This window comes from Balearica regulorum, chromosome 8 (assembly GCF_011004875.1).
Source record: "Balearica regulorum gibbericeps isolate bBalReg1 chromosome 8, bBalReg1.pri, whole genome shotgun sequence".
NCBI lineage: Eukaryota > Metazoa > Chordata > Aves > Gruiformes > Gruidae > Balearica > Balearica regulorum.
Genome location: NC_046191.1, coordinates 16,785,730 through 16,813,313, shown reverse-complemented (window position 1 = coordinate 16,813,313; position 27,584 = coordinate 16,785,730). Strand labels below are relative to the sequence as shown.

The following is a 27,584-nucleotide window of genomic DNA, read 5'->3' as shown; positions in this document are numbered from 1 at the left end:
GGGGGTGTGAGAGCTAGGAGCGAAGAGGAGTGGACATTTCCTGCCTGAAGCATTATTTCCATAATAGAAGCTGTCAAGAAGGCAGACATATCTGGCATTTGCAGTCTGTAACAGCTACAGAAGTTGATAAAGGGAAACCGTCTTGTCACATAAAAGTGATCTTGAGATTTTAGAACCATTCAGTTCTAGTCACGTGTATGCCAGGGACTGAAGGCTCTTAATGCTCTGCTGATTCAAGGTTTGCTTTTGATTGGTTTTTTTGTTTTGTATTTTGGGTTTTTTAATGGGCGCACGTGCATGCCTAACGTGCTTGTATAAGTGTTTTTTCGGACTGACTCACCATCAGGCAGTGGGCATGGGTTTCCAGAAACTTGCATGTTGCTGGTTACACCTAGGATTTGAAGGAGCCTTTTGCTAGGTGTTTTCAGGCCCTCAGCTCACGCTGTACAGGTTGCTGAGCAGTGTGCTGTGTTCACAAGTATCTATTAAAATTTTATTGTATTGCTAGATTTTCTATTGTTCTGGTTTTTTAATGATGTTACTAAAAGACTTTACCTGCAGCAGCAGCTTAAACATATGTCTGTTTTTTGGGGGTGGGGTTTTTTGATGTTGGTTTTCATTACAGTGATGGAAAAAATTAGTTTGTCAGGATCAAGTGCCAACAAATATTGCACCCTCAGGGATTGTATCTTTTACAATTCTTTGGTTTATTTTTGCTCAGGTTCTCAGTGCATTTTGTCTCATTCTGCTCTCAACCAACGAGATATTAAGTGATCCCAGTCATTTCCTAAAAAGTTACTACTTTTCTGTTTACACAAAGCTAAAAATGGCCAACATATGAGTAATTTTCGGGAAAAACACCTGTCAGGTTTTAAGGCTAAGTCCTGTGTATGAATTCTACAAGTAACTTCCAATAAAAATGATGGTGCAGCCCTGTTGAGACATACTACTGTGCTATGGAGGTGTATAGCAACATGACACAAAGTATCTTTAGAGCTGTAAGTTTAGAACATTGCTGCAATTAAACTACACTCTTTCTCAGCTGTTTTAAGAAACTAAAGTGCCTTTGTTTTCCTTACTCTCATTAGGGCTGGATGACAACATGGGCAGTCTTTCATGATTTAAAAAAACAAACAAAAAAACCCCACAACAACAAACCAAAAAAACCTCACAAAGGGAACCCAAAAACCCAAATCATTACAATTGGAGGACTGGAGAGAGGGAGAGATGAAAGCAAGGGATTCTTTTTTTAGTAATATTTTTGTTCCAACCTCAGTTTGAATCTAGTAGAGCAGAATCCATCTATACTACTACTTTTATAAATTGTACTATCATTTCTGCTGAGTCAAGAGCATGTTTCTGTGTTCATACAACTGATTATATCAGAGGATATATTTCTGACTTTCTGAGGGGAAGGTGGGAGAGATGCATTGTGGCTGAAATTTAAGAAAAAACATTCTGCTTATGACAAGGTAAACTTTCTAAGACTCTTGTATATAGCAGTGATCACACAGTGTTATTAGAGATGAGAACATCTTTCCAGATGTATTTCATACATAAGGTTAACTTCAGTAGCTTTTTCATGTTTCATTTATTCTAATAAATAAGGTCTCTGATGCAACTTTTTCTTACTGGAACACTTCCTTAGTACTTCTTTATTAATTGATTCTGTACCCTCATAATAGGAAATTGCTCTTGCTGTTGGTTGGAGAGTAAATCCTAGTCACATTTAAATTGATTGAGCTTCACTAGTAATTTCAAATGAGCCTGAATTCAGTCCCTGGATCTTGAACCCACAGATGGCCAATACTGAGGGACAAGCAGCGTTGGTGGGAAGCAGCCTTGTAATCAAGAATTGTTCTTATGTTTTTAGGGTTTCATTGGACCTCCAGGAGTGGCAGGACAATCAGGACCTGAAGGAGAAAGGGTAGGTTTAATGGAACATTAATGAAATATTGATGTTTGAGTAGTAATGCAATATATGTTAGAATGGGGAAAAAATGTACAAGGTATAACCATTCATTTGAGTTTTTGTCTAAAAGCAAAACTGATGTGGAGGAAATTAAATAGGTCATATCTAATTAGTCTAATCAATGGAATGCATTGGTGTTCTAGTTAAATGAGGAGCAGCTGTAAATTATTATTTGAATGTAATCAAGAGCTGCTAGGATTAGTGATAATTTTTTCTTACCACCAAGGTCCATAATGCGTATTTTTCATTGAAGCAATTTCGTTCAGTCAATAATTAATATTTTCCAGTTGTCCAATGATGTTTGCAACAAAGCCAATCTTGGAAGTCTTAATCTCTCACTCTGTGCTTGAGCTTTTTCTTGCTTCTCTTGAGCACAAAGGATGTCTGGCCATGTGCTTTGATGGAAGCAGGATATGGCCCTTCATAGTTGTTCTGATGTGGCCACAGTAAAAACAAGCAAAGTTTGTTTCTCCCCCCTGCCCCCTGTTATAGGACGTTGTCTTCTATGATTCTTTGCTCAAATTTTTTTTTTTAATGGTGCTTCTTCTTACACTGTCTTTTCCAATCAAATGCAGGTTTAGTTACTTGAATTTAAGCTATTGAAGAAAAGAAAACCTACTTAATGATGGGTTATTTCTTTCTCAGGGCATCCCAGGCTTCCGTGGAAAAAGAGGCCCTAAAGGGAGACAGGTAAAGCTTCTACCACTTGTTGCAATTTCTGCTGCCAATATAAATGCATCTGTAATTCACTCTGTAACTTTAACCAGCTGAAAAATGTCAGTTTTATTTTTTCTATGGATGGCTTTTTGTTGTTTCCAGTTAGTACTTTGCAGTACTGCAAATGCTGTGCAGGTTATAACTACTAGATGTTCTGAAGTGAGGAACACTTAACATGATGAGCCTGCTGGTTACTGATATCAGCTACCTGGGGGTTAAAAGATGACAGAAGCACATAAATATATTCTGTAAAATTAGTGTTAGCATAAGGTACAGATGTGACGCAAGCTTCATAAGTCTGATTTTGGTGTTGCTTTGAATGCAAATCAGCTGCTTCTAATGTCTGATATTTCTGGACTATAGTAAATTAAAGCTGTCCTCAACATATATTTCTACAGCTGCCAAGTATACATTATCAAGGTTTACATATTTCCTGTGGTATATCTTCAATGCCAAGTGTTTTGTTTTCTGCTGCAACGTTATTATTTTAGGTCTTTGAAGCTATTCAGGAGTTTCTAATTTTAACTTGCTTGTGGTTTGAGATTGGTAACTGTGATAGCATTCTGCAGTCATGCGCTCAGTTGTGCTCAGCAATTCAGATGACTTTCAGCTAGCATGTTGAACAAGCTTGTTTGCCATCATTTGGGCCTTGGTGTATGGTAAGAAAGTTGTGAAGGGTTCTGTTTAATTATGTTTTGTTTTCTGTGTGACCTAACACCAGCCAAAAAAGGAGAACCCGGACAGAAAGCAAAGGTTTGGTTGTGCTCAGTGCGTAAAAGAAAGGACATTGCAGCAGGGTACTCTGAAAACATGTTTTGCATCATAATCTCATTCTCAGTGGCAGGTTTCACCAAGGCTTCTGATTGCCAATGTAGTAGTTTGTTTCAATCCTTAATAGTTGGTGCTGTGCATGCTGTGGTAAGCAGTTATTTTTCATTTACAATAACAATACATCTTCTACCAATGACAAGTTATGCTCTGATTAAGGACTTTTATTTATATAGAATCATAGAATGGTTTGGGTTGGAAGGGACCTCAAAGATAATCTAGTTCCAACCCCCCTGCTGCGGGCAGGGACACCCTCCACTAGACCACGTTGCCCAAAGCCTCATCCAGCCTGGTCTTAAACACTTCCAGGGATGGGGCATCCACAACCTCTCTGGGCAACCTGTTCCAGTGCCTCACCACCCCCACAGTAAAGAATTTCTTTCTAACATCTAATCTAAATCGACCCTCCTTCAGCTTGAACCCATTACCCCTTGTCCTGTCACTATACTCCCTGATAAACAGTCCCTCTCCATCTCTCCTGTAGGCCCCCTTCAAGTACTGGAAAACCACAATTAGATCTCCCCGGAGCTGCCTTTTCTCCAGGCTGAACAACCCCAACTCTCTCAGCCTGTCCTCACAGGAGAGGTGCTCCAGCCCTCCAATCAGCTTCATGGCCCTCCTCTGGACTCGCTCCAACAGCTCCATGTCTCTCCTGTACTGGGGCCCCCAGAGCTGGATGCAGTACTCCAGGTGGGGTCTCACCAGAGCGGAGTAGAGGGGCAGGATCACCTCCCTCGACCTGCTGGTCACACCTCTCTTGATGCAGCCCAGGACACGGTTGGCTTTCTGGGCTGCAAGCGCACACTGCCGGCTCATGTTGAGCTTCTCATCAACCAGTACCCCCAAGTCCTTCTCCTCAGGGCTGCTTTCAATCCATTCCTCGCCCAGCCTATAGTCGTGCTTGGGATTGCGCCGACCCACGTGCAGGACCTTGCACTCGGCCTTGTTGAACTTCACGCAGTTCGCACGGGCCCACCTCTCCAGCCTGTCCAGGTCCCTCTGGATGGCATCCCTTCCCTCCAGCATGTCGACCACACCACATAGCTTGGTGTCGTCCACAAACTTGCTGAGGGTGCACTCGATCCCACTGTCCATGTCGCCAACAAAGATGTTGAACAAATCAATTCAGAGAGGTTTCACAAAGGTGACAGCACCAAAACCACCTCTGCACATTGTCCATGATTGCCTTCATTCAGACTCTGTAATGTCATTTCCTCAATCCCAAAGTTCATTCCACATTCTTTCTATGATCTATAAAGTACTTATTTGACTAAAGGCTGCTAATATAGGGACCAAACCAGGAGAGCAGTTGCATGGGAACCTGTCTTGTAGTACTTTGCTGGATCACAAGTTTAGAGAATGTGTGTTATTTTAACCCCAGACAATGATAGCTGTGATCGCAACATCTTTCAACACAGTGTCCCAGAACTAACAACTCTGGTGCTTTGGTGCAGGGTACTGTCGCTAAAGGAAATTTGTCATAGGAATTACATTGTGCCTTATGTCAGTTCCTCCCCTTGTGTTCTAGGATGCAACTTATTTCTTTGGATAAAACTTCTGTCAATAATAATTCTTGAGGGGAAAAACCCCTGTCTGACTGGCAGAGATCCTTCTGAAAGAAAACAGATCCCAAATATGATCTCACTTTTGGAAAGCAATATTAAAGTATAAGAAAAGTGGATCGTACAAGGGATTGTACACTTACAATTCAAAATGCTACTACTTAGCAGGTTTATTGCATAGTTATTCATATTTGTAATATCTCTGGCATATTTGAAATGGCACAAACTGTTCTTTATTATAAAGATTATAGAGTGAGATTTTGTTTGAATTTTAGATTAGTTTTGCATACAATATACTTTAAAGAAAATATTTCATAGTAAAAGCATATGTATTCAATTTCTTTCTCTTGTATGCTTGTAATATGAAACTTGGCTAGTTCTGCAGTTTAATGCATTCTGTCCTGTTAGTATGATGCATAGTCATATTACATCCATGATATATACATGATATACTTTGACCTCAATTGGGGGAATGTTTTTATATGGTTTTATTCTATATGGGATTAGTTGCAACCAGTGGTCAATGTGACAGAACAGACCTTGTAAATTACATCAAGAATTTTAGTTGAGTCCATTGTAACTGTAAAAAAAGTTCAGGTTCTGTTTTATATTATAATTATGACTAGTCATGCTTTGTATGCTTTATAGTAATGTTAAATGATAATATTGATGTAATAAAACACTTGTACAGTAGTATTATTATATTACTTCCAATTTTAGACTTTTCTGACTATTCTATGTTGCATTTTCCTTTCATTTTTCTACTTACTAAGATAATTTTATCAGGATCAGTTAGAAGACACATGCTGTTGAGAATGGGATTATGATGACTGTGGGTAATCTGTCCCTTTCATAACTCATGATATGCTGGGTTCCTGCTGTATATAAACTGTCATCTGTGGTTTGCATCTATGATCTGGTGGCTGGTAAAACTGTCCCATTGCATCCTCCGTTTCACTTTCGATGTCTCATTTGTGTGTGGTTTGGTTTTTTTAAATTATATTCATGCGTGTTATGGCAATTCTGCCTCTTCCAACATCTACCAATGGTACGCAGTACAAACAAAATATTATGCTATTGAGGAAAGGGTAATGAATTAGTCTTTGTCTACATCCTATTAATTGGTAGCTTTTAACATCATAGGCACTGTCAAATACCCATTTTGCATGTGTGAGATTTTACAGTACGTTTTCAGAGTTGTGCAAAAATTTTGCCAATGTACAGATTGAGAATCAATGAAGTCTGCTTTACTAACCATTAACCTATGAACCTCTACTGTTTAAATGATAAAAGAGTAACCCTATAAAGACCTGTACTGTCAGATCTTACAATTATGGCTATAGATTCTTGTTTGTGAGTTCCATGATCAGATCCTGAATAAAAATTTCATTGTTGAGAGGCATTACTATCATTTTGCTTTCCTGAAGTTGCAGGAGAATGCAGAAAAAAAACTCCAATGAAAATCAACCCAAAAGATGGTACAGGGAGCGTTAAGCATGTCTCAGATTAATTCACATGCGTGTGTCATGCACGATGATGGGAATTAAGAGCCTATTATGTTGTTTCAACATATTGTTTTAGTAGTGTGTGTGCGTATGTACACACACACACAAAGTTGCATTAGCTCTTACAGAATTTTGGTTTAAGTTATTACTAAAGCCAAATAAGGTTTAAGCAGTGCTTAAACAAGTTTGGTTTATAATATGATTTTTCCACCTCCTTGCTGCAGTTCTATATTGTCTTCCTGACTGCTCTTCATACAATATTGTATGATGATGCATATCCCCCATTCCATTGAGGAAAGACACTGCTATACTAAGTCCTGAGCTGCACAGCTATGTGAATGTCCTCCAAACAAAGTAGATTAAAAAGGCCAAATTAATTGTACCTTTGACCTGCAGCAGGTTTGAACACAGTCTTAGAGGTGAAAGGTTAATGCCTCAAAGTACTGTTCCTAATACACAAGGAGGGGTAAAAAGATATTCTACCATTGAAAATACAAAGAAGAGTATTTAATGTAAAAATTATTGTAAGAATGGAATTTGCTTCTTTTCCCTATGGAAAGGGACTAGTAATGCTGTGGTGCTTTGAGGCTGATTTCTTGAGGTTAGTGCATCTCTTGTTTATCGTGGTACTGTGCAAGATTTTTCAGTGCCAGGAGAAGTCTCTTTCCTGTGAGAAATAGTGAGATCAGCCTGGCAATAGTACACTGATAAAAATTAATTTAAAAAAACCCCAAAACCAAACCACTTTTCCACACCAACTCATGTGCTTCTACAGTAGGCAACATCAGAAAGTGGTAAAACAATCTGTGAAACCCTGAGAGGAAACAAGACAGATTACAGCCATTAAAGTGGTGGATTTCCATTTTGGTTTGCTTCTCAAGCAAGAAGTGGAAATTCTGTTTCAAACTTCGATGGTTGAGTTGGCCTGTCAGATTTCTTCCCTGTGCTGATAATGTAGTCTCTGAAGTTAAAACACTAATAAAATGAATGAGGCTTTTCCATGTCTTGTTTGAGTTACTGTTTTCTCTAGATGCAGACTAAGGCAAGCGTTCGCATTGGTAAGGACAGTGTTGTGCCAGAAAGATGGAAAAACTTGATTTCTAATGAGCATGTGTCACACCTGAGACTGCAACCATTAATATTTGGGGAAGAGTAAGGAAAGAACAAAAGACAGAGGTTTCGGTAAATGCTGTAGGTAACAGGAGAAAAATTTTAAAGTAAAAATACTAAATATGAAAAGAGACTCCAAGCAAACAGTTCAAGTATTACTTGTTTAATATTACTCTTAAAGCATTCAGTGATCTGGTTTTGCCCTGTGATCACACTGTGTATAGTTACATCTTTTTTGGTTATGATTTTAGGAGACAAATACCACTATTCTATTCCGTTCATTTGAACTGTGCAGCTGAAACCTTCTGCTTCTCCCATTCCTCCATCTCTCTCCCTGAATCCACTTGCAAATGTCCTAATTTCTAATAGCTATAGGAATTCAGTGTTCAGACCAGCCTTCATGTCTTGGATAATAAAGAACAAGCATTCTCTCTTCTGCTTTAGGGTTTTCCAGGTGACTTTGGAAATAGAGGCCCCCCTGGCCCAGATGGGAATCCTGTAAGTATTGAATTGTGTGTTCATTAACATGGTGAAATTTGTAACACTCAGTATTGACTCCGCTCCCAAATGGAAAGGAGAATTTCACAGAAAAATTTTGGACTGTTACTTTTCCATGGAAATTTCTAGGATAGTACTGTAATAAGCAGTGGTATAAAAAAAAAAAAAGAGGAAAGAACAGGAAAGCTGCTGCAAGAACAGAGTTTCCACTGCTGCATGTGCTGACTACCTTGAGAATCAGATGTCTTGCTGTCCTCATTGCATTACTGATGAATGTTTTGTCTTCAAAAATTCTTGCATTGGATATGACTTTGCGTGGTTTATTTTAAACCATTATTCTAAGATCACCTTAACAAAATGGGATTCTGCATGTGTGCCAAAGCCTTAACTTTCATATGCTTATGCATTTGATAGTTGATTTCATCCTTTGAACTGCTACTGAATACAATTTTGCTAGTATGTCATTTAGTGCATTATAATCAGTATGATAACAGCTTTGTCCTTGGCAGCATATGCAGGCTAAAGTGCTCTCGTGGTATGGTATTCAAACTGTGACGCAGTTGTGTCACTTCACTGGCTGCCCTCAAAGGAGCTTTACTGTCTTGCAGTATTTGTAGGGGAACTCTGGCTGCAGACCCCAAACTCAGATTTCCTTTGATATGAGAAACCAGTGAAAGGGCTTTGGGCCAGACAAATGAACAGCAATAAGTGAAGAGCAGCTGATTTGAATCTGCTTTTATTGGTGGATGCTTCTTTGGAAACTGCTATCAGTTTGTGTCAAAAGGTTTGTCTGATATGGACCAGAGTCAGCAACGGGGCAGAGATGGTCTCCTTTTTGAAGGCCTGCCCTTTCCTAACACCCATCTTAAAATTATTTTAGAAAATCTTACATGAATTGTTCTGGCGGGTTATTGATGTTTGCTGTCAACATTTTGGAACGTGGGGAAAAAATTATTTTGCATTTCTGGTCCCTGAGGCAAAGTTCCTCTTGTGGGAATGCTGGGTGATGTCAGTATGGTGCTTTTCATCTTGAAAGCCCTCTGAGGGGTTGTGTCACCAGCTGCTTTGCAAATGATATAAAAAGGTGAGTTCTTCCTTCCCCTCCTGGTACTCTCAAGTCTCTCTCCTTTCTTGATAAAGCAGATACGCTCTTTCCACAAGATCTGCAGAACAAGAGTACTTCAGTAGCAACAAGCTCAGAAAGCCTGGATCTGAAATTACAGACTTGCACTTTACAAAGAAGCCTGTTTTAACACAAGCATTTGCAAACAAGTTTCTTCTAATCTGCTAAGACAGCTGCTGATCTTACTGCCTTCTCAGACAGGCAGCAACCTCTCTCCCCTCCTCCCCAAAAATAGCCCTGCAGGGCTTGTTCAGGCAAGGGGCCAGGGCTGCAGCTGCAGGGGGCTGCAATGCTAATGGGATATTTACAGAGTCTGTTTGTGAGCTGGCAGTGGAGAGCAGGGGCTGCCTGGGGGGCCTGTGGTGGCAGGAACACGAAGGGAAGATATTTCTTCCCATGTGCTGACTTGACGCTAATGACATTTGTCTCCATGCCTAATTTCTTCTGCTTAACAGACTAATGCCATCCTTCATTTCCACAACACCCTCTCAATTCTCTGAGGATGTCATGCCTTGGAGGACGTTGCTAGAACATTCAGCTTCCCCTGTAGTTAGTTTGGAGCAGGTTGGAGAAGGTGCCTAGGCACCTGAGGAGGTAGGAGAGCACAAAGGTGTCCTCAGCCATGCCCAGCAGCCATGCACTGTTGGACAACTTCAGAATGGGCTCAGATTTGCTTGCATAAAAGTTCCCCTTTGTAGGCTGATGGGCTGTAGTGAACCCTATGTATGGTTTCCATTGAGTAGCAGATCTTAGGTGTTGGGACAGCCTGCGTGAAGCGTGCTGGCCTGAGGACTACAATACCCCTTTCACACAGGGCAAAGAGACTTGGCATCTGTTTTCCATTGTCAGAATTTTAGTCTCCACTTAGTTAAACTTGAGTGCAACAGAGGCAGTAGTAGAGTGCCATTGAATTTTTCATAGAGAGAGTGTATTGTAGCCTTTCATTTGCAAAGGTCTTTCTACGAACTGAGCTGGTGTTCTATTTATCTTTCAAAGGACTCTTCATAATTTCTCATGGTGGGTTTTTTCTCCCTCAAAAAATATTTTTTTTTTTCTTCTCCCCACTTTAAATATCATGGTAACAAATCTCATATTCTTTGATAATGCAGGAATGATTTCATGATGATTTTAAGCAGCATGTTCTCTATACAGTGATAAGCTGTCATTCTTCAGGATCTCTCTATAAAAATCTCAATTGACTTGCTTGGCAGATCACTTTTGTTTATCACTAGGTATATTTTAAAATGGTAAAATTCAGATAATCTAAAATACATTTTCTTTGAAGGGAATTGTTGGCGGTGTTGGTCCTCCTGGATTTCCAGGACTAAGAGTGAGTACGTTTTTACTACTTACTTTGATATGGCTTCATTAGAAAATTTGTCTTGTATGTTTGTGAAATAGTAAAAACAAATACAAGAATCCAGATTTTGTTTTTGTTACCCATGATTAATTAAAATCACTCTACAAATCAGCTGTCATATTGCTAGTATGGAGTATGTCTATGCTTGGTTTGGATTTGTATGCTTATTTCTGATCTGCTATGTCTGTGGTTTTTATTTGAAATAAGCAAGTTTGCTAGCTTATACCCATAAAGCCAATGTTACTTTTTGAAAAAGTGCAATACTTTCAAACATTTTAACATCCACAGCTGTCATTCATTCTTGTATAGGCTACCAAATTCTAAGCAGAATTAATTCCTAAGCAAAATTACTTTATCTTGTATAAAGTAACATATTCCAAAATGGTTTATGTTTTTAGAATAAGGTTGATTCTCATTATGGAGTTATGAGCTGTAGTTGTATAAATACAGTTGTGCCAGAGAAACTCTGTGACATGAATGAGTCCCACATGAGGTGGACTCACAGTAAGACTACACATTCATACCATGTAGTATTCCTCCCTTATTTAAAATAATTCATGTGTTAACTGATAGAGGACCTGGATTTGATTCTTGATGTTGGCTCAATCAAGGCTGCCTTCTCAGCCATGTTCATAGTTCCTAATGTGGGAGAAAATAGCATATTTACACTTGAATTAAGCCATGATTGTCTCCAGTGGGGGGGGAGGGGGAGTGGTAGATATCTCGAGATCTGAATCATTCTTGATATGTTTTTTAGTTTACACTGATGGTCATATAACTTTTCCTTTGAAGTATGACAGTTGAGTTCCATTATTATTATCTTTGTAGTATGTTCATAACAAAAAAATATTCCTGTAAGAAGTCCCTTGCTGCTTGAATGAGATTGTTATGGCATTCCTATAGTGAAGACACAGAAGTTTGGTCAAGGAACCCCTGTGGCTTCCAGCCTTCGTCATGCAAACATGAGTCATTGTGTTCTTGTCAGTTGACATATTTGACCCAATTGAACCACTCATGAGACTAGAGGTTGCACTCTTGAGAATTTGGTTTGAATTACAGTTTGCTTTTCTTTCTTACATGACCATATTTGGAATTTTGTCTCAAGAACCTTCATAATTTTACAAGTCTCTGAGGTTTTTAAAAACTGCTATATATCACTTCTAAAAAGATACCGTTACTGATTATTTTGACTAAAACTTAGTCAGCAGTTTAGCCCTTCCTAGAATTCATAAGCATAAATGTTTATATGGTCAAAGCTCTGTCACTTATACAGAGAGATTGTCAATAATATTTTGTGAAATATAGAAATTATTTTCAATCACCAGTCTAAAGCATTTGCCACTTGTACATAGTCAAAATATATAATCATAATGAGAACTAATTAAAAAAAAAACCAAACAAAAAAAAGATGGCACGTTTAGATTTTGGCCAGCACAGGATCAGTAGTTCAGTAGTTGTTTTGCCTGTGAACTCCATTTGAGTGGCCTGCCATCTCTTCTTTATATGTGGGACACTCTTGCACAGTTCCAGCTGTGTGAAAGTATTGATTATGTGCCCATGTACTCTACATAATTTATATTCAAAGTAAAGACAAGAAAGCAAAGCATAGAAACTGACATTTCTTCATTATGTACAATTACTAAGCTAATTCTTCCTGTGTATGGTTTTTATTTTTGCAATGTGGCAATTTGGAACAGGACTTTTACAGGGAGTGCAGTGATATTAACATCTTTTGTTGGAATTGGAGTTTGACCCCCAGAACTGCTGGGTGGGTGCTGCTGCACCTCCATTTGACTGCAAGGAATTAGAGGTCTTTTATGGAGCAGAGAAGTCCTTTGATCCCTACACTTGTGTGTTTGTAGCTGAGGTATGTGTATTTATGCCAAAACCCCAACATTTTTGGAGGCAGAAATAATTTTGCAAATGAGTTTGTGGTCTTAATAGAGCTTAGGGCTTGTATGATAAATGCGTGAACAAAAATATGTATGGACAAGTGCTTATGATGTGGAAATGTGGGTCCATAAAGGTAGGGTCATTGTGCATCCTTCTGACAGCTTAATAAATCTTAAGGATATATTAGGGTGTTTTTAGAGATGTCATCTTTTCTTTAGCCAAGACATATTTAAAATGCAGCTCAGGGGCAGTTAACTGTCCGTGGTTGATAAGACCTTACTGGTACAGTAAGATTTTGCAGTTGAGGAAAATGGCCCAGCGGCATTTCCTTCAGATTTCTGAACAGACTTTTGAAGCTTCGAAAGCATCAGCAAATCTAGTTGGGATTTCGAAATAGGATCAGAACAAGGCTAAATAGGACTTGCAGTATCTAATGGCATGAGTCTTTTGTGGATACTAACACAGTGTATAGGCATCATCAGTAAAACTTACTATTATGCACTCTTCTGTGTTTCTACATTACATCATATTAGTTACTGTGGTTCCTGCTTTCCCAGCCAGTAAGACAAATTTCTTTACAAGGGACCATTGCGCTCTTTAAACTGTAGCAGAACTTCACCAAGACCCCAGGGAAATTTCCAGCGGTCCCAGCATCCCCAAGTACAGCTTGTGTGGTGCAGCCCTGTTCCTCGACCACACATGTTCTCCAAATGGGTTTGCGCACCCTGGCCTATGTTTTCACATGGCCCTTATTCAGGCAGATGCTAGTGGTCATCCAAAACTGAGTAAAGAACTAGAGACCTCAATGTTTGTTTTAAAAGACTTAGTCAATTATAACATATTATACTATTACTATTATTGGAATTTTGAACATGAGATTAAATTTATTATTCTGGCAGAAACCAACAGAATTAATTCAAGTAGCTTGTCCAGCCCAGCTGTATGCAGTGTCAAGAGCTAATTATATTTTTGTGTTCGGTCATGAGAACAACGGCAAAGTGAGCAGCATTAGCAAGCTGAGTCCAAGAATTCCTTCCTTCTGTGATTTTTTTTTTCCAATATACAAAGCTGTTGCCAAGTTCAGAGTTTTGCCTGGCTGAGCAATCAGTCTCCCAAGATTTGCAAGGCCATGAGTTTTAATAAGATGAAGACTTCCAGAAAGTTTACAACTACAGTTATCAGAGCTAGCTTTTCTTTTTAATTTTTATTCTTAAAAAAAAAAACCAACCTAAAACTAGGTTTAGTTTTCCTTTTCTGGTATCTTATTTTTTTGACAGGTAAAAGCAATTTGGTTTTAGTTTCACTTGTCACATAGAAGTGGCGGAAAAGGTACACTTTATGTAGCTGAAGTAATTTTTGTCTTCTATCTATCAGCAAGTTTTAACCAAACTGATAAGCATGTGGTAACATATAGCAAGACTGTTGTAGGTGGAGGACAATTTAAAAAACTGACAGACTTACTAATTCAACCTTTTTCTTATTAGTGAGATAATTTTTCAGTTTTATATTTGTGTAGTTCCATTTCTTTGCTGTTAATTAGGTCAGCCACTGTCTCTGGGGACTATGACAGGAGTTTCATCAACCTGAATTTTGTAAAGCTGTTTTGGAACTTCTTCCCATTGCTTTTGTAAGCCAGAGTTCCCAGCTCAGTATCCCTCTGATTTTTCAATCAATCCTATTGTTATCATAAGTATGCATTTTGATGTACAGTATGATTAATACAGAAATGCCTTGCTGAAGTAGAATATATAGCGCAACTAAGAGCAGTATAAACAATTTATCTTGGCATCAGCTAACATGACAGAATATATCATTTAAGCAGTCATAAAAGCTAAAGCAATGTAGAGTCGCAATTTTCCTGGGAGCTTTACCAAGCACCATTGAGATGCTAACTCATCAGTCTTCCTTTTTCTTCAGTGAGCCATGAGTTTGATGATGGCTGCAGAAGAATGTTTCTGCTAGCATTGCTGAAAGAGTGTCCAGACAATAATGAATGTGTGCTGAACTGGAAATCTATAGGTGTCCATCTCATCTTTTTCCATGTCACTCTCAGCAAGTGGCAAAAGATTTCTGTATTTGTACTTGTTGCTCAATTTTTGCATAGCCACAGAGGTATAACAGTGCCGCCTTTTTTTTTTTCCAGAGGTAGAATATATAGAGAGTAGATAGACTTTTCCTCTATTTTAGCTATTCCTAAATAATTTCTTATGCTTAGCTCACTATCTTTCATTAATATTATTGCTGTTGATGTGTTGATCTTTTAAGACTTAATTTTTTGAATTTCTGGTTCATTTTTTCAAGTCAGAAAACTGTCCATATAAATCCCAGAAAGGAGAGATGTAGTAAGGGCTTCGAAGGTACATGGGAACAGAAAAACTTAGCATGCCCGTCAGAGCTTAAGTTAAGTTTGCACACTTGGTATTTTGAAAGAATCTCCTCTCTTTTTTTATTTATTTTATTTTAATTTATAGTAGTCACTGAGAGATGAGAAATCCTAGAAAAACTCACTTTTTATGACACTACTCACAGTAGAATAATTCCTTTAAGCTAAATTTGATGCTTAGAGTGGTGATGTCATGTAACCCTAAGGACAGAGGGAATAACCACTGAGTGCACAGCTGTGGTACAGAGGAAAGCACCCTTATTCTGCATTGCCTAATAACACTGCTATCTTCTTTTGAATACATAATCTACAGAAAAGAGGAAGTTTTGGTTTCCTGTGTTTTCTGCTGACGTGGGAACTGTAAAGCTGGATGATTTATAATATGGATACTCTTTTTCCCCAAGAAATTAGCCTGGAAAAGATTTTGTTTTCTCTCTGTGGTGCAGAAAATGCCACATTCTGTTACCAGTCTTTAAGTTACTCCATTTCATCAATGTTTATTGGCAGTCACCTTTTTTGCTGTCTCACAGGGGAGGCATTGGGCCAGCAGGACCAAACCGGACCATCAGGGATCCCAGGGCCCATGGTATGGTGCTAAACAATCCACAGCCCCATACCTATGCTGTTTTCCAAATTATAGACAAACATTGGACTTTTGTTTTCTTCATTTTAATAGGGTCTCCCAGGGAGTGTGGGACAGCCTGGAATGAAAGGTGATAAGGTGATTTAAATATTTCCATTATCTTATAAATATATATATATATTTCTTTCAGACTCCATCTTGAGCAAAATAATGTATTTCACAAAACCTTCCCTTGTTCCTTTTGATTTCTTTTCTCTTCTGGCTTTTATTTTTGAAAATGCTTCAGTCTTACAGTCTGGTACTTTAGACAAACTTAGTTCTGGACAGAGCACTTATTACTGGGCATATATCCAGTGCTGTGTCTATAGGGTTTCCTGGAGGGGGTGCTTCAGTGCAACATCATGCATTGCCATTCAAAGATCTGTGTTAATTTTAAATACTAAATATTGATCTTTCTCATTCTCTAATTCTGATAACTACCCCATTTTAAGCCACATACATATGTCTGTATAAAATATGTTGTTTAGGGTGAACATGGCCTTGCAGGAGAGCCAGGAGACCAGGGGTACCCAGGAGACAAGGTAATTTATAATTGCATTGTAACATTGTCCAATTTCAGCAACTTCAGCAGGCTGAAGTTGCATACAGTCAGTTGCATAAAAGTAGAATGTAGTAGTAAAAGTTACTGGATACCACGGAATTAACATATTTTTAAGAAATGCTATGCTAATTAAAACTTAGTTACGGAAAGTAGTGAAAAAAGACAAATAAAGGGCATGGGCAGAATTCTGGCTGCCATGTGTTGTTCAGGGATGCATCAACCAAGATAAGAATTAAGGATATGATATGAAACCTGCTAAGAAACTCTCATAAAAGATATTTTCCCCTTGAACTTTGAGGTTCATCTGCAGCTCACCTGCTAACTGTGGTTAGCAGCAGCACATGGTCTGGCATGCTCTTTCATATTGTGAAACTGAGATAAATAAGTATCTTCTTTCCTATCTGGCTAGTACATCAGAAGTCACTGAAATAGCATGTCCTGTGAGAACTCTTTTTATGGGATTTACATGTTAGAAGACATTTCTTATCCCACAGAATTATTTCGAAGCCTGTTTCAGGTGACAAAGTGTAGCAATCTATTGCTTCCAACATAACAATACATTTTCATGTATATTTAATAGCTTTCTTTTTCCAGGGTGCTCTTGGTTTACCAGGACCCCCAGGGATCAGAGGAAAGCCAGGACCCCCGGTAAGTTTACACATCGATTTTTGCTCTCAGTATATGACTATATGTTGTTATATTTGATACTACTTTGTATCTTATGTTCACACTGCATGGAATCTTCTAGAAGCTACCTAATTAAAAAAGCAGAAAGAATAGGGTCTAAGCTGCTTTTATTTCTCGTGACTGTAAGTCAGATCCGAATGTGTGAGATTTTATTACAGACATCAGTATGTGTGTCAGATTTTAATGCAGGAGTGCTTAGCATATTAGGTATTCTGTGACAGTAACTTTGTGGGGGACTAGACATTTTGGTAATGTTGGAAACAAATCCTCCGAGAGCTTTGGGAGCTGCATTTTCATTTAAAGATAAGCATGTGAATTGGCCCATTCCTGAAGAGTTGTGGAATTTAAGCACAACCTGAATGTGACCAACTTCTTTATTTATGTTAGATTAAGATATGAGACCTCAGTCCTGCAAGTAATATAATGTTTAATTTTGTAGAATACATTTACAATAAAATAATTTACATTAATTTTTTTTGAAAATATTTTCCAGGTCAGGCTTTAATTTTCTTCAAATAAGACCTAGTTATGGCATAAAAATGCTAACTGTTTGGATTTTTTTTAAGGGGAAAATTGGAGATCCTGGATCCTGTGGACCATTGGGTCCTCCAGGACCTGAGGTAAGAAATTGCTTGATAGAGGTAAATTGAATGTCATATAGTTCGAAGTTACAAAAATCAGAGGTAAATGGGTTTGCTTCACAAAAGATTGTTGTCTTAGTTGAATTAGAAAATACTTTTTATTCAGTCATATGCAATGAATTAATTCTCCTCCATAAAGTACAAAAGATTCTAGCTCATAATTTTTTAATGCAAAATACTAATTTACTGGATCTTTGAATACAAGTAGTTCCTCATTTGCCTACGTGACTAGGATTTGCTCTCTTGAATCCAGGTGTTATGGATTACACCTTGTATGAGACTCATGTGATTTCTCAGGCATGCTTCCATTCATTTATTCTATAGCATGTTTACCAATGGGATTTTCCAAGCCTTGTTGCGTATTTATTTATCTCTTACAAAATAACTTTATTTGCAAGGAATGCAAAGAATAAACACAAGTTAGGTAGGAAGCATTGTCAGGCACTTGAATCCAGCAGTGCAGTTGCCCAAGAACTGTATAGTACTATGGAATTCTACACAGAAACGAAGAGTCTGAATTGTTCTATTTTGGTGCTTCTTGGCATTTATACCATGGGCTATAGGAAAAAATGCTGTGGACTGTATGGGAAAGACATATGCATACACAGACACATACATATTTGCTGGGGAGATGAAAGCAAAAAATGCAGATTTTTCTTTTTGATCAGCCTCCTCCAGTGGATGCATTTTTAAAATTTTATTTTTTAAAAATATGTCTGGAAGATATATTAGCAATGCTGGTTGTTCTGGCCTTAAAAGATACAATAACTCTCGGGCATATCTCCTCAAACCAAGGCTCTATATTCCTACCTTTTATAAGAGGGAGCCCAAGGCCTCTGATCCTCAAAGAACAAATTATTGGGGTTTATTACTTTGTTGCTATAGCTCCTCTAAATCCTAAAGAACATACTTTCTTCTTGGAGATGAGCCCTCATTGAGAGAAAACTCACTGGAAAATGTGTTGTATCAACACCAAATGGTCTTTTCAGAAAAAGTCAATATGTCTTAGTCAATGGGGAGAGTATTTTCTTACCCTTCAGTTAGAATGAAAATGGCACAAAGCCCATGCATGCTGCCCATAGCTGCAGCCTCCTGTGGCTCAGGATTTCAGATTTTGTGAGTCTCTTCACTGTTAGTGAAAGAGATCATTGCATCATCTCTTCTCTTTGTATAACTGCCAGCAAGGGAGACTTGTGGCAGGTTAATATCAAATTATTGGTCTGAAAGCCTGTGTTCTGGTGACCCTGACACCTATCCATGTAGTCCTTCGTAGTTTCTTATTCAAACCCAGGCATGCTGTCCCTTTTTGCCTGGGGATAAATTCATCATCTGGGGCTGGTACCCTCAGGGCAGATATGGATGGGAAAACTTCCTGTCTGAAAAGCTTAGTATTTCCTTTTGCTCAGGAGTGTAGAATTACTTCAGCCACTAGAAAGCAAATAGTGCTTTATGTTAGATAATGAAAGCTTGAGTGTCCGGGTATTTTATTTTTTTAATAATTGTCTGCAAAATGTCAGGTTTAAAACTACAAAGCAATGTTTTTCTTAAATTCAGTCATGCAAGACAGATCCAAATAAAGCAAAACAAGTTTTGCTGCCTTTTACTTCATAAAACCATGGTCACCATATGGCAGAAGAGCAGAAATAGAAAGGAGTTAGGACCAGGATCTTGAACAAATTGGAAATTGGAGAAGTTCTATAATAAAAGGATTTTTTTAAAAAAAAAAAAAAAAGCAGCTTAAAACTGAAGATTGTATCTTACTCTCCCTGTTACTTTGTCTTATCAAAATAAGCTAGTTGTTGTTGCCAGAAGCTATTTAGACACAACTGGATATATGACATACGAGCAAATAGTGCAGATTTTCCTATAAGAAAAGCCTACTGTCATATATCTAATCATGTCTCTTCTTCCAAAAACAGACAGCTAGCAGGTGAGGGCTGCTTTCCTTCTTCTTATTTCATTATCTGAATGGTCAAACTTGCCATGACCCCATGTAGAAAACAGACTTTACATCCTATACTACATGTTTCCCTTGATGTTTCTGGAAACAGCAGAATGTGATGAATTCATGTCTTACAAGGGGAGTACTTTGAATTTCGTATGGACACGACAATCCATACCATATGCCTTTTAGCAAATATTTCACTAAAAAAAAAGCTATGTTGGAATTTGTTAGGCATTGCTGTGAGCAGGAGGAACTGCCCAGTGGCAGAACCTGTCAGATCCTACTTCAAACTATGTCTCTCCCCTTTTGTCCAAAGCTAAGACAGTGGGGTTTATAAATGTGCCCTGTCCCAGTGGTCAAGCTTGTTTTGGGTAGATGTGAAATAAGAAATGGGATCCTTTGGTCTCTCCAATTAGACGTTTGAGTATGTATTTCATTTCCAGCATAACAGTCACATCCCTAATTTTCTTCCTGTGTAAACTGCTGTAAATCAGGCACTACAGCAGCTGAAGTCTCTAGTTGTGTCTGCACACAACAGTGGGAACAGGCCTGGCAGGCTTCATTCATCCCCCTGGGGTTTTGGCTTTTTATATGCAGGTCAGCAGTAAATTGCTTCCTAAATCTTTCCTCTGCAGCTGCACAGCCTAGGTACACCAGACCAGAGTTGAAATAAGCCACCCACTTGTAGCCCAGGTCTATTTGAGAACTGCAGTGGTGATGGGCAGAAGCGACTAGAGGGAGGAACAGAGGTCCCATGCTTGCTCTCTGGGTGGCCGTACGAGGGTTGGCTGCCAAGTGTACTTGTTTTGGTGCAGAAGTCCTGCAGTGTCAAGCCAAATTCTCTTCTGGGTATGTTGCTCTAGAGCCAGGGTCTGTTGTGTGCCTGAATGCGTGCTGCTCACAAAGCACTGGATATCTTTTAGTGAGTGCTTTATGAAGCATATTCGTCATCAGTTTAGGCATTTTCCTGCTTTCTAATGCATCTAAAAAAGAACAGCCAAAACTTCAACTTTCTAGAGAGTTTTATTCTATTGGTGTGACAGCTGGAAAGTGCTGGTCTGACTGTTTTAACCCACAATGCCTATGTTTACAGTGTACGATGAAGTATGTAATGCTTATTGTTAATGTGAATGAAATTAGACAAGGTTTTAGCAGGCTTCCACATGTATTCAGAGTATTTTATAGTTAAATTTTGATCTATGAATCACATTTAATTATCCCCCAAGAATGAGGGTGATTAGTTTTCTTCAGATGTGCCTTCAGATGTGCTCTGAGTATTATAAATAGGTTTCATCTGGAGCAGAGGGAGCATTAGTCATTATCTTCAATAGAACTTTTTTCATCTGTACAGTATTTTGATCTGAAGTTGTTAGCTTATTCTTTCAGGAAGGTACTCATATGGGATTCAGCTGCTATGTTTCATGCTCAAGGCAATAGCATTACAAAGGAAAAGGATACATTCGAATAATAGTAAACAGCCAAAAAGGCACGTATTTTGTAAGTGAATCACTGGCTGCTTTGAGTTGTTAATTTTTAAAAAAAAAAGTTTATTTTTAATGCAAGTTTTGTCTTATCACATTATGTTTTGAGGTTGTGCAAACAATGCCATGAATGCAGTGACAACATAGTCTTTTGTTTCAACATTGCATCAGATAACTTGCATGGAAATGACTTGAAGGAAATATGGAAATAAAGACAATTTTATTGCTGAACTAATTGCAAGTTTTGGCATACGTTTGAAGAACTGTTCTTGTTGTAGAATTGCTTATACTTTCTGCTTGCCTTTGTACAGAATATTTACCTGATCCTTTCATAAATTTCTTTGACACAAGTATATCTTTCTGATCCTTTTTCAAGAAATATGTATTAATTTTGCAGAAATATTCAATTTACCTTGACTTTTTAATAATGTTGAAAATGCTTGTTCATGTGACCCTCCTGTGTGTTATATTTTCTTCAGAGTAATTATGATAGTTCAGTCTGTGCCTGTTGGGTCCCAGTCTGTTTGCACAGACCTTCATAGGTACTTTGCATAGAACTTGTCTCGGAGATCCGCCTTTTTCAGGCAGAGCTGTGGTGAGACTTCACTAGAAAAGGAGGGACATGCAGACAAACAGAACTTGATTTGTGTTGCTTTACCAGGGTATTTAACTCCCAACATTCTGAATCTGCCTAGAGTAAGGTGAGCTGATATTTAAATGTTTTTTTATTTGATTTTAAACACCTGCACTGCTTTGGGTTTTGGTGTTGATCTTAGAAGAAACAGTAGTCTTGCAAATAAACTTGAAATTTCTGCCTTTTTCGGTCTGGCTGAAGTCTATATGTGGTCTGATCTGCATAGGCACACAGCTGTTAGCAATATAGAAGCAATGTACAGGGAAATAATCCTCCTATAAGAGAACAGAGTTCCTCTTGCACCAGGATTATTTCATTGACTGTAGTTACTATTCTCTTTTCTAAGGTTTAAAGTTAAGAATATTTGATTTTCAAAATGCACAGAGTTGTTCCTGATGACTTTCCTCTGTACTCAGGCTTTGCCTAAACCCACTGTAACTTATATCATTAGAAGCATGCCTGAAAGAAGATGCATTCCTCAAACCTTAGTCATTTAACTGTTATTGGAGGATTTGTAACACAAAAATGAGCTTGAATATTTTAAAATATGAATATTTTAAAATAAATACATAATCTGGTATTTCTGCCCCTTATGAAATGCCCACATTTGATGCTTGACCTTCTTGGCCATCAAGCAGCCAAGCAGGTCTGTTAAGGATGTGTTTTGAAGGGTTGGTATAGGGCCTTGCTCATGCTATAAAGTAGACTACACTAGATACTATCTGTAAATACAATGATTCTAATGTGTGTTGCATATAATATGTAGGTGTACAAGATGGCCTTAAAGGATGATGCACATTTGGAAAACTGGTGACTTTAAGTGTCTCACAAGGAAATCAATCACTAGTGTTTCAGTGGGCATGGCTGAACAAATCTGCCATGTGCAATTAGACAAAAGTACAAAGCAACATCAGCATCATTTTACTGACATCTTAGCAACAGTAAATTGCAAAGCTTTCCTGTATCGTATGTTGTAATCCATGATTGCCCTTTTTTCTGTTCTCTGACAAATTGCAATTGTACAGTTGTAATTTGTACTGTTAGATTCCTTCCTCCACCCTTTCCAAAATCAGAATTGAAGGTTTGTAGGAAGAAATTAAAGTTTTGTCTCTGCCCTTTAAAAATGCTGGCATTATACTTTGGCTAGATTGGCACACACAGAAGGAAGCTCATTGCAAATCTTTTTTTTTCCTTACTATTTTCTTCTTTGTACTTGGCACATTATTGACACTGTCATGCAATTGTACAAATAGCAAAGAGCAAAGTCCTGTAGCTGTATGAATACTGACATTTCTAAAAATGTGTAGAGAAAAAATAGGGATTTTCAAATTGAATTGTGTCTCTGCATAGTGTGTCCTTTCAGAAGAATAATAAACACTTCTTATTTGAGAATGCAAAATCACAGCTCATTTTCTCTGTTTAGAGAGATTGTTTTATGCAGAAATCTTGCTTGTAATTTGATAATAATTAGTAATAAAGCTCTAATAAGGTATCTTGTTGAAGTTCAGTGGCTGCATCCAGTCACTGTTGCTTCTCAAAATTCTGACTTCTCATTCAAATGAAACACAGCATGTGATTGAATGAAATATTGGAGCAGGGAAACTTGGCAACCGAAAGGACTATCACAGTCCCTGGAGAGGTTTTTGCTCTGTGGTGCTCTTCCAGCAGCACTCGTGTCCCAATCCTGTTGAAGGCTGCTGAGGAGCTAGAAGGCATGAGGGTCGGTGACTAATAGCAATGCTGGCAAATGTCATGTGGAAACAGCTTGGAGTGAGTGGGATTCTGCAAATGTAAAAGAATTCCTAGTGGAAATGGAGTGTGATTTCCAAACATTTCTGATATTCTGCTTCCATGTTAGCAGCCATACAGGAAAACAAACAAAAGAAAAGTAACAGCTTTTGCAGATCCCTCATCTCTAAGGCACTGACTTCAATACAGAAGGACATGCTCTGGCATAGTTACAGTCTGATCATCTCTACATTTTTTGTTAAAGATTATATAGATAAATGAGAGCAATAAATATGTTAATTTTATATTTAAATGTATTCAGTACAAAACCCAACATTTTCGCAGCACGCTTAAAGTGCATTTGTGTTGGGATAGCTGGTACTTCAGATTTTTTCGACGCCACCTCTAGTTTGATTAAACTGAGTGAACTCTAAAGTGCTTTGCTGGCAAAAGGCCACATCTGCGGCAAAATTTGAAAATAATTTGTAACCTACCAGCTTGCCAGGCTTCTGGCTGATTGGATCAAAATCTACACTTTGCATTTCCTTAGTAGAAGTAATAATATTGAGTGATGTTTTGGTCCGAATAGTCTCTGCTGAAAAATATGTAGCAGCTAGAAACTATACAGGGATCTCCTGGCCTTTCAATTATGGAAGAATAGTGAATTTTAGTCTGGAGTAGCTTCACAGAGAGCTGACTGCTGAATAACTCTTGGCAAATTTAGATATAGGTAGAAATGTATACCACTTCACTACTCAGAATCTGAATGGCAAACACTATTGCTGAGGTGTTTTAAAAACTCCTTTCTGGTTCATTCATTTTCTTGATTGTTTTAAGTGGCTGTCTGCGTCCTGGACTATTACAGTTACTTCATGGATTATCCATGTGAGAACATCTTGGAAACTGTTTTAATACTGCCGTACTGCCATAGCATCTGCATTTTCTCTGTGGTAGCGCTTGAAGAAAAGACTAAATCGAGCTTTACAGCAGAGACAAAAATGATGAAGATTTTAAACTTTTAAATGCATTGCTACTGTTGATGCTCTCAGGCCAGTAGCCCTCTTGCATCCTAAGACGTCTGACATGGAAAGGTTTCCAAATGTCATGATTGTTCTAACTGTGATAGTGCTTGTCAATGCTTACATCTCATAGTTCTTACTGAATTCCTTCTAGAAGTATTTATGCAAATAAAGTAGACATATTCCCTTATAAAAGTATAAGAATCTTTCTAGAGAGACATTTTTCTTGACAGATTGTTTTCTGGAATATTTATTGCCATGATGAAAATTGTCTCTGTGTCAGCATTTAACACTTGTTCACACATTAGAAAGTTAAAGATTTACGGATGTACAAAACAGCTTATCCATTGGTAACTACTTAATGTCTGTAAATAAGCAAATCTAAAACTAAGAAAGGATGAGTTAGCAACTTCCAAATAATTGACCTAACTCTTCAGTATGTTTCAGTACATAAGTGTGGTCAGGATTTTGAAAAAATCCTCTTATGAACTAGGTAGAAATCTAGGCTAATGTAAGTGAGCACTTTAGGTATCAGTCAGGGTGCCTTGGTCACGTGTGACTAATATGCTGTGTGCCACCTAGAGGCATATTGGAGTTGTTGCACAGCTCTACTGGTAGTTACTGCTTTGTGGCAAAAAATTACCAGTGATGTTAGGTGAAATGCTTCCATTTATTCTCAAAACTCAGGTCAGTTCTTTTTCGCTCTTTGGAGGTTTGCTTTACTACTCATTAGCATTCAAGTGCTAAAACTGATTTTTTTTAAAAGAAATCATAATTTGGTTTCATATTTTGTTTTATATATTTTTTTCTATTTAATATATAAACACACCTAAAAATATTTGCATCCCATCTAAATCTCTACATATAAGTGTCTCTGCATCCTGTTAAGAACAGGTTATAGAAAGAAAACAGAAAAAAAGCCCCTACAATTGAGAGCAGTGATTCCCTAAATACTTTTAAAATTTTATTACAGTGTGGTAGTTCAGTATGAAATCATATTTTCTTTTAAACTTCTTGCTTTAGTAAGATTTCTCTTTACCTTTCTGGTAAGGTTTTTTGTGATTAATGTCAGCTAATTATGAATAATGGTTATTACCTGTATTTGAAGCTCAGCTGTTCTGGAAGAACAGAGTATGGTTAACTACTATCCACCTAGTGAGCAATTATTTTTTTTAATACCTCTTTCCTGCTTAGAGAACCTAAAAAGTGGCTCTTGAAGCTTTGATGATGGCATGTATTAGCCTGCATTAGTATGAAAGGGTGCCAGAGAGAATTTCATGCTGGAAACTCGTTATGAGATGTTCTTTAAATTGTTCTGAACGTATACGGTGCTTTCATTTCCATTATTGGAAAAGTATGCATGCAAAGATTTTTAATCTGCAATGATTTTCTGTTAAGGAAGAAGGAAACTTGTTTTTATTAGTGTTAGGTGATGTATGTGCACAGATGTAGTAATAAATACTTTACTTGGAGGAAGAACTTTTCAGCGGCAGTCTATTTTCAGATAGGCAAGATTTAATGAAATTTAAAAGTTTATAAAATTAACAAAATCAAATACTATCTTGGCAGGTGACTGAATGAGCCCTGTGCTAACTACAGAGTGAATTACTAATGCTTTATTTTATCCTACAAATATAAAGATCAAGTTTCTTCACTGGATGTTTATGAAATTTAACTCAGTACTGTATTGCATAAGAGTTAGCCGCATCATTTTTGTTTCCTTAAAATACACTCATTCCTTATGAAGCAATCTAGCTGTAGCACTGGATTCCACTGGCGTAGAGGTGTCCTCCTGGTGTCCTACTCAGTGCCTATGGGCCAGATGGTTTGGGCTGATAATTTTAGTTGATTAATTTCCTTTGCGTATTCATTTTTTCTTTACCAGCAGCTGGACCTGTACCACACACTGTTTTGCAAAGGCTTGTTCTAAATAATGCTACGTGATGGTGACCTTGAGTTACTGCCAGCCAAACCTGGATTAGCACCTGCTGATTTAGAGGCGAAAGGCTTTCTACCCTTTTCTTAATCTTGTAGTGATCTCGTCCTTCAAGTGCGGCCAAGGATTCAAGGGCTTTAGCTGCTCTCTAAGCTTTTTTTTTAAAAAAAGTAGTTGAATTCATGAGTACAGGACCTTGTGCTGGCTGCTTTGTGGGGTTTTTCTGTGTATCAAGACCAATCCAATGGTTTAATCTCAAATGTTGCTTAGTGGATAAAAAGTCATATGCTAAGAGAAATGAAACCCATACTGACATCTGCTAAATTGAGTTAAATGAAAGCTGCCTAAAATCTGTCAGTTATCCAAGTCTTTTCAAGGAAACTTGATGGATTTTGACACTTTGGGGATGGTAGAACAAATTTATTTTTTCTTTCTGTGATTCAGGTTTGTTAAATGAGTGAACAGAATCAAAACAAGTACATTGGAAACATTCCTACTCTGTAAATCATTTGTCTGTATGATTTGTTTAGGGTTTTCCAGGAGATATTGGTATACCTGGATTAAATGGCCCTGAAGGTCCTAAGGTAAGACTATATGAAAACTTATTCGTAATAACAATAAACCATATAAATCTCTGAGGAGGAGCTCTAGAGATGGATACCAACATTATAAGACGATAATCTTACTGTCAAAATACAGGTACTTTCCCTCAGGTATATATAGGAGGAAGTTAATCTAATGTTTAATGCTGTCCATGCAGTTATAAAGGGTAATTACTGTTAGATGCAAGCATATAATGGCAAGTTAAGTGCAAGGAAATTTGGAGAAAATGCGGTGTAGCTAGGAAGTAGCATATATTTCACCTATATTTAAACAAAATGCATGCCAAAAGCACGCAGATCTCTCTAGTCTCACCTGAGTAATACGGATTTTTTTAATAAATTTTGAAAGAAATAGTAGCTAAAGATACGGAAAAATGGGTAAAATTCACATGCCAGATTAGATCATGGATAAAATAATGGATAAAATTTATCTACCAAAAAATGACTGTGCCAGATTAATTTAGCCTCTGTTGTTTAGTAGACTAATATTTTAGACCAAGCTTAGGCAATAATTCACACATATAGAGTTTTCAGTGAAGCTTTGGATAAAAGCACATATGGGAAAATTTGTTTAAAATTGAAAAGGTAGAGACTAGTACAAAAAGTGCAGGTGGGTCAGAAATTGACTCAGAGAATGATGGTATCTAAAGATTGACTACTTGTTGTTGAAAGGCAAGTACTAATTAAGTTCCTAACTCAGCTGCCTTGGGAGTATTTTTGCTGATAAATAGGCACAAGTATGGTGGAATGAAATTTGTGTATGAAACAGTTGAGCA

General features: G+C 37.7%; 1 protein-coding gene across 1 annotated transcript in view; it reads left to right on the top strand.

Annotated features, from left to right (window-relative positions):
- COL24A1 (collagen type XXIV alpha 1 chain) overlaps window positions 1-27,584 on the top strand; it is a 149,685-nt gene that overhangs the window by 42,416 nt on the left and 79,685 nt on the right. Inside the window, 11 exon segments of the mRNA XM_075759848.1 lie at window positions 1,874-1,927; window positions 2,618-2,662; window positions 8,139-8,192; window positions 10,601-10,646; window positions 15,484-15,506; window positions 15,508-15,537; window positions 15,628-15,672; window positions 16,062-16,115; window positions 16,730-16,783; window positions 17,389-17,442; window positions 26,737-26,790. Coding sequence (XP_075615963.1) covers window positions 1,874-1,927; window positions 2,618-2,662; window positions 8,139-8,192; window positions 10,601-10,646; window positions 15,484-15,506; window positions 15,508-15,537; window positions 15,628-15,672; window positions 16,062-16,115; window positions 16,730-16,783; window positions 17,389-17,442; window positions 26,737-26,790 — 513 coding nt within the window.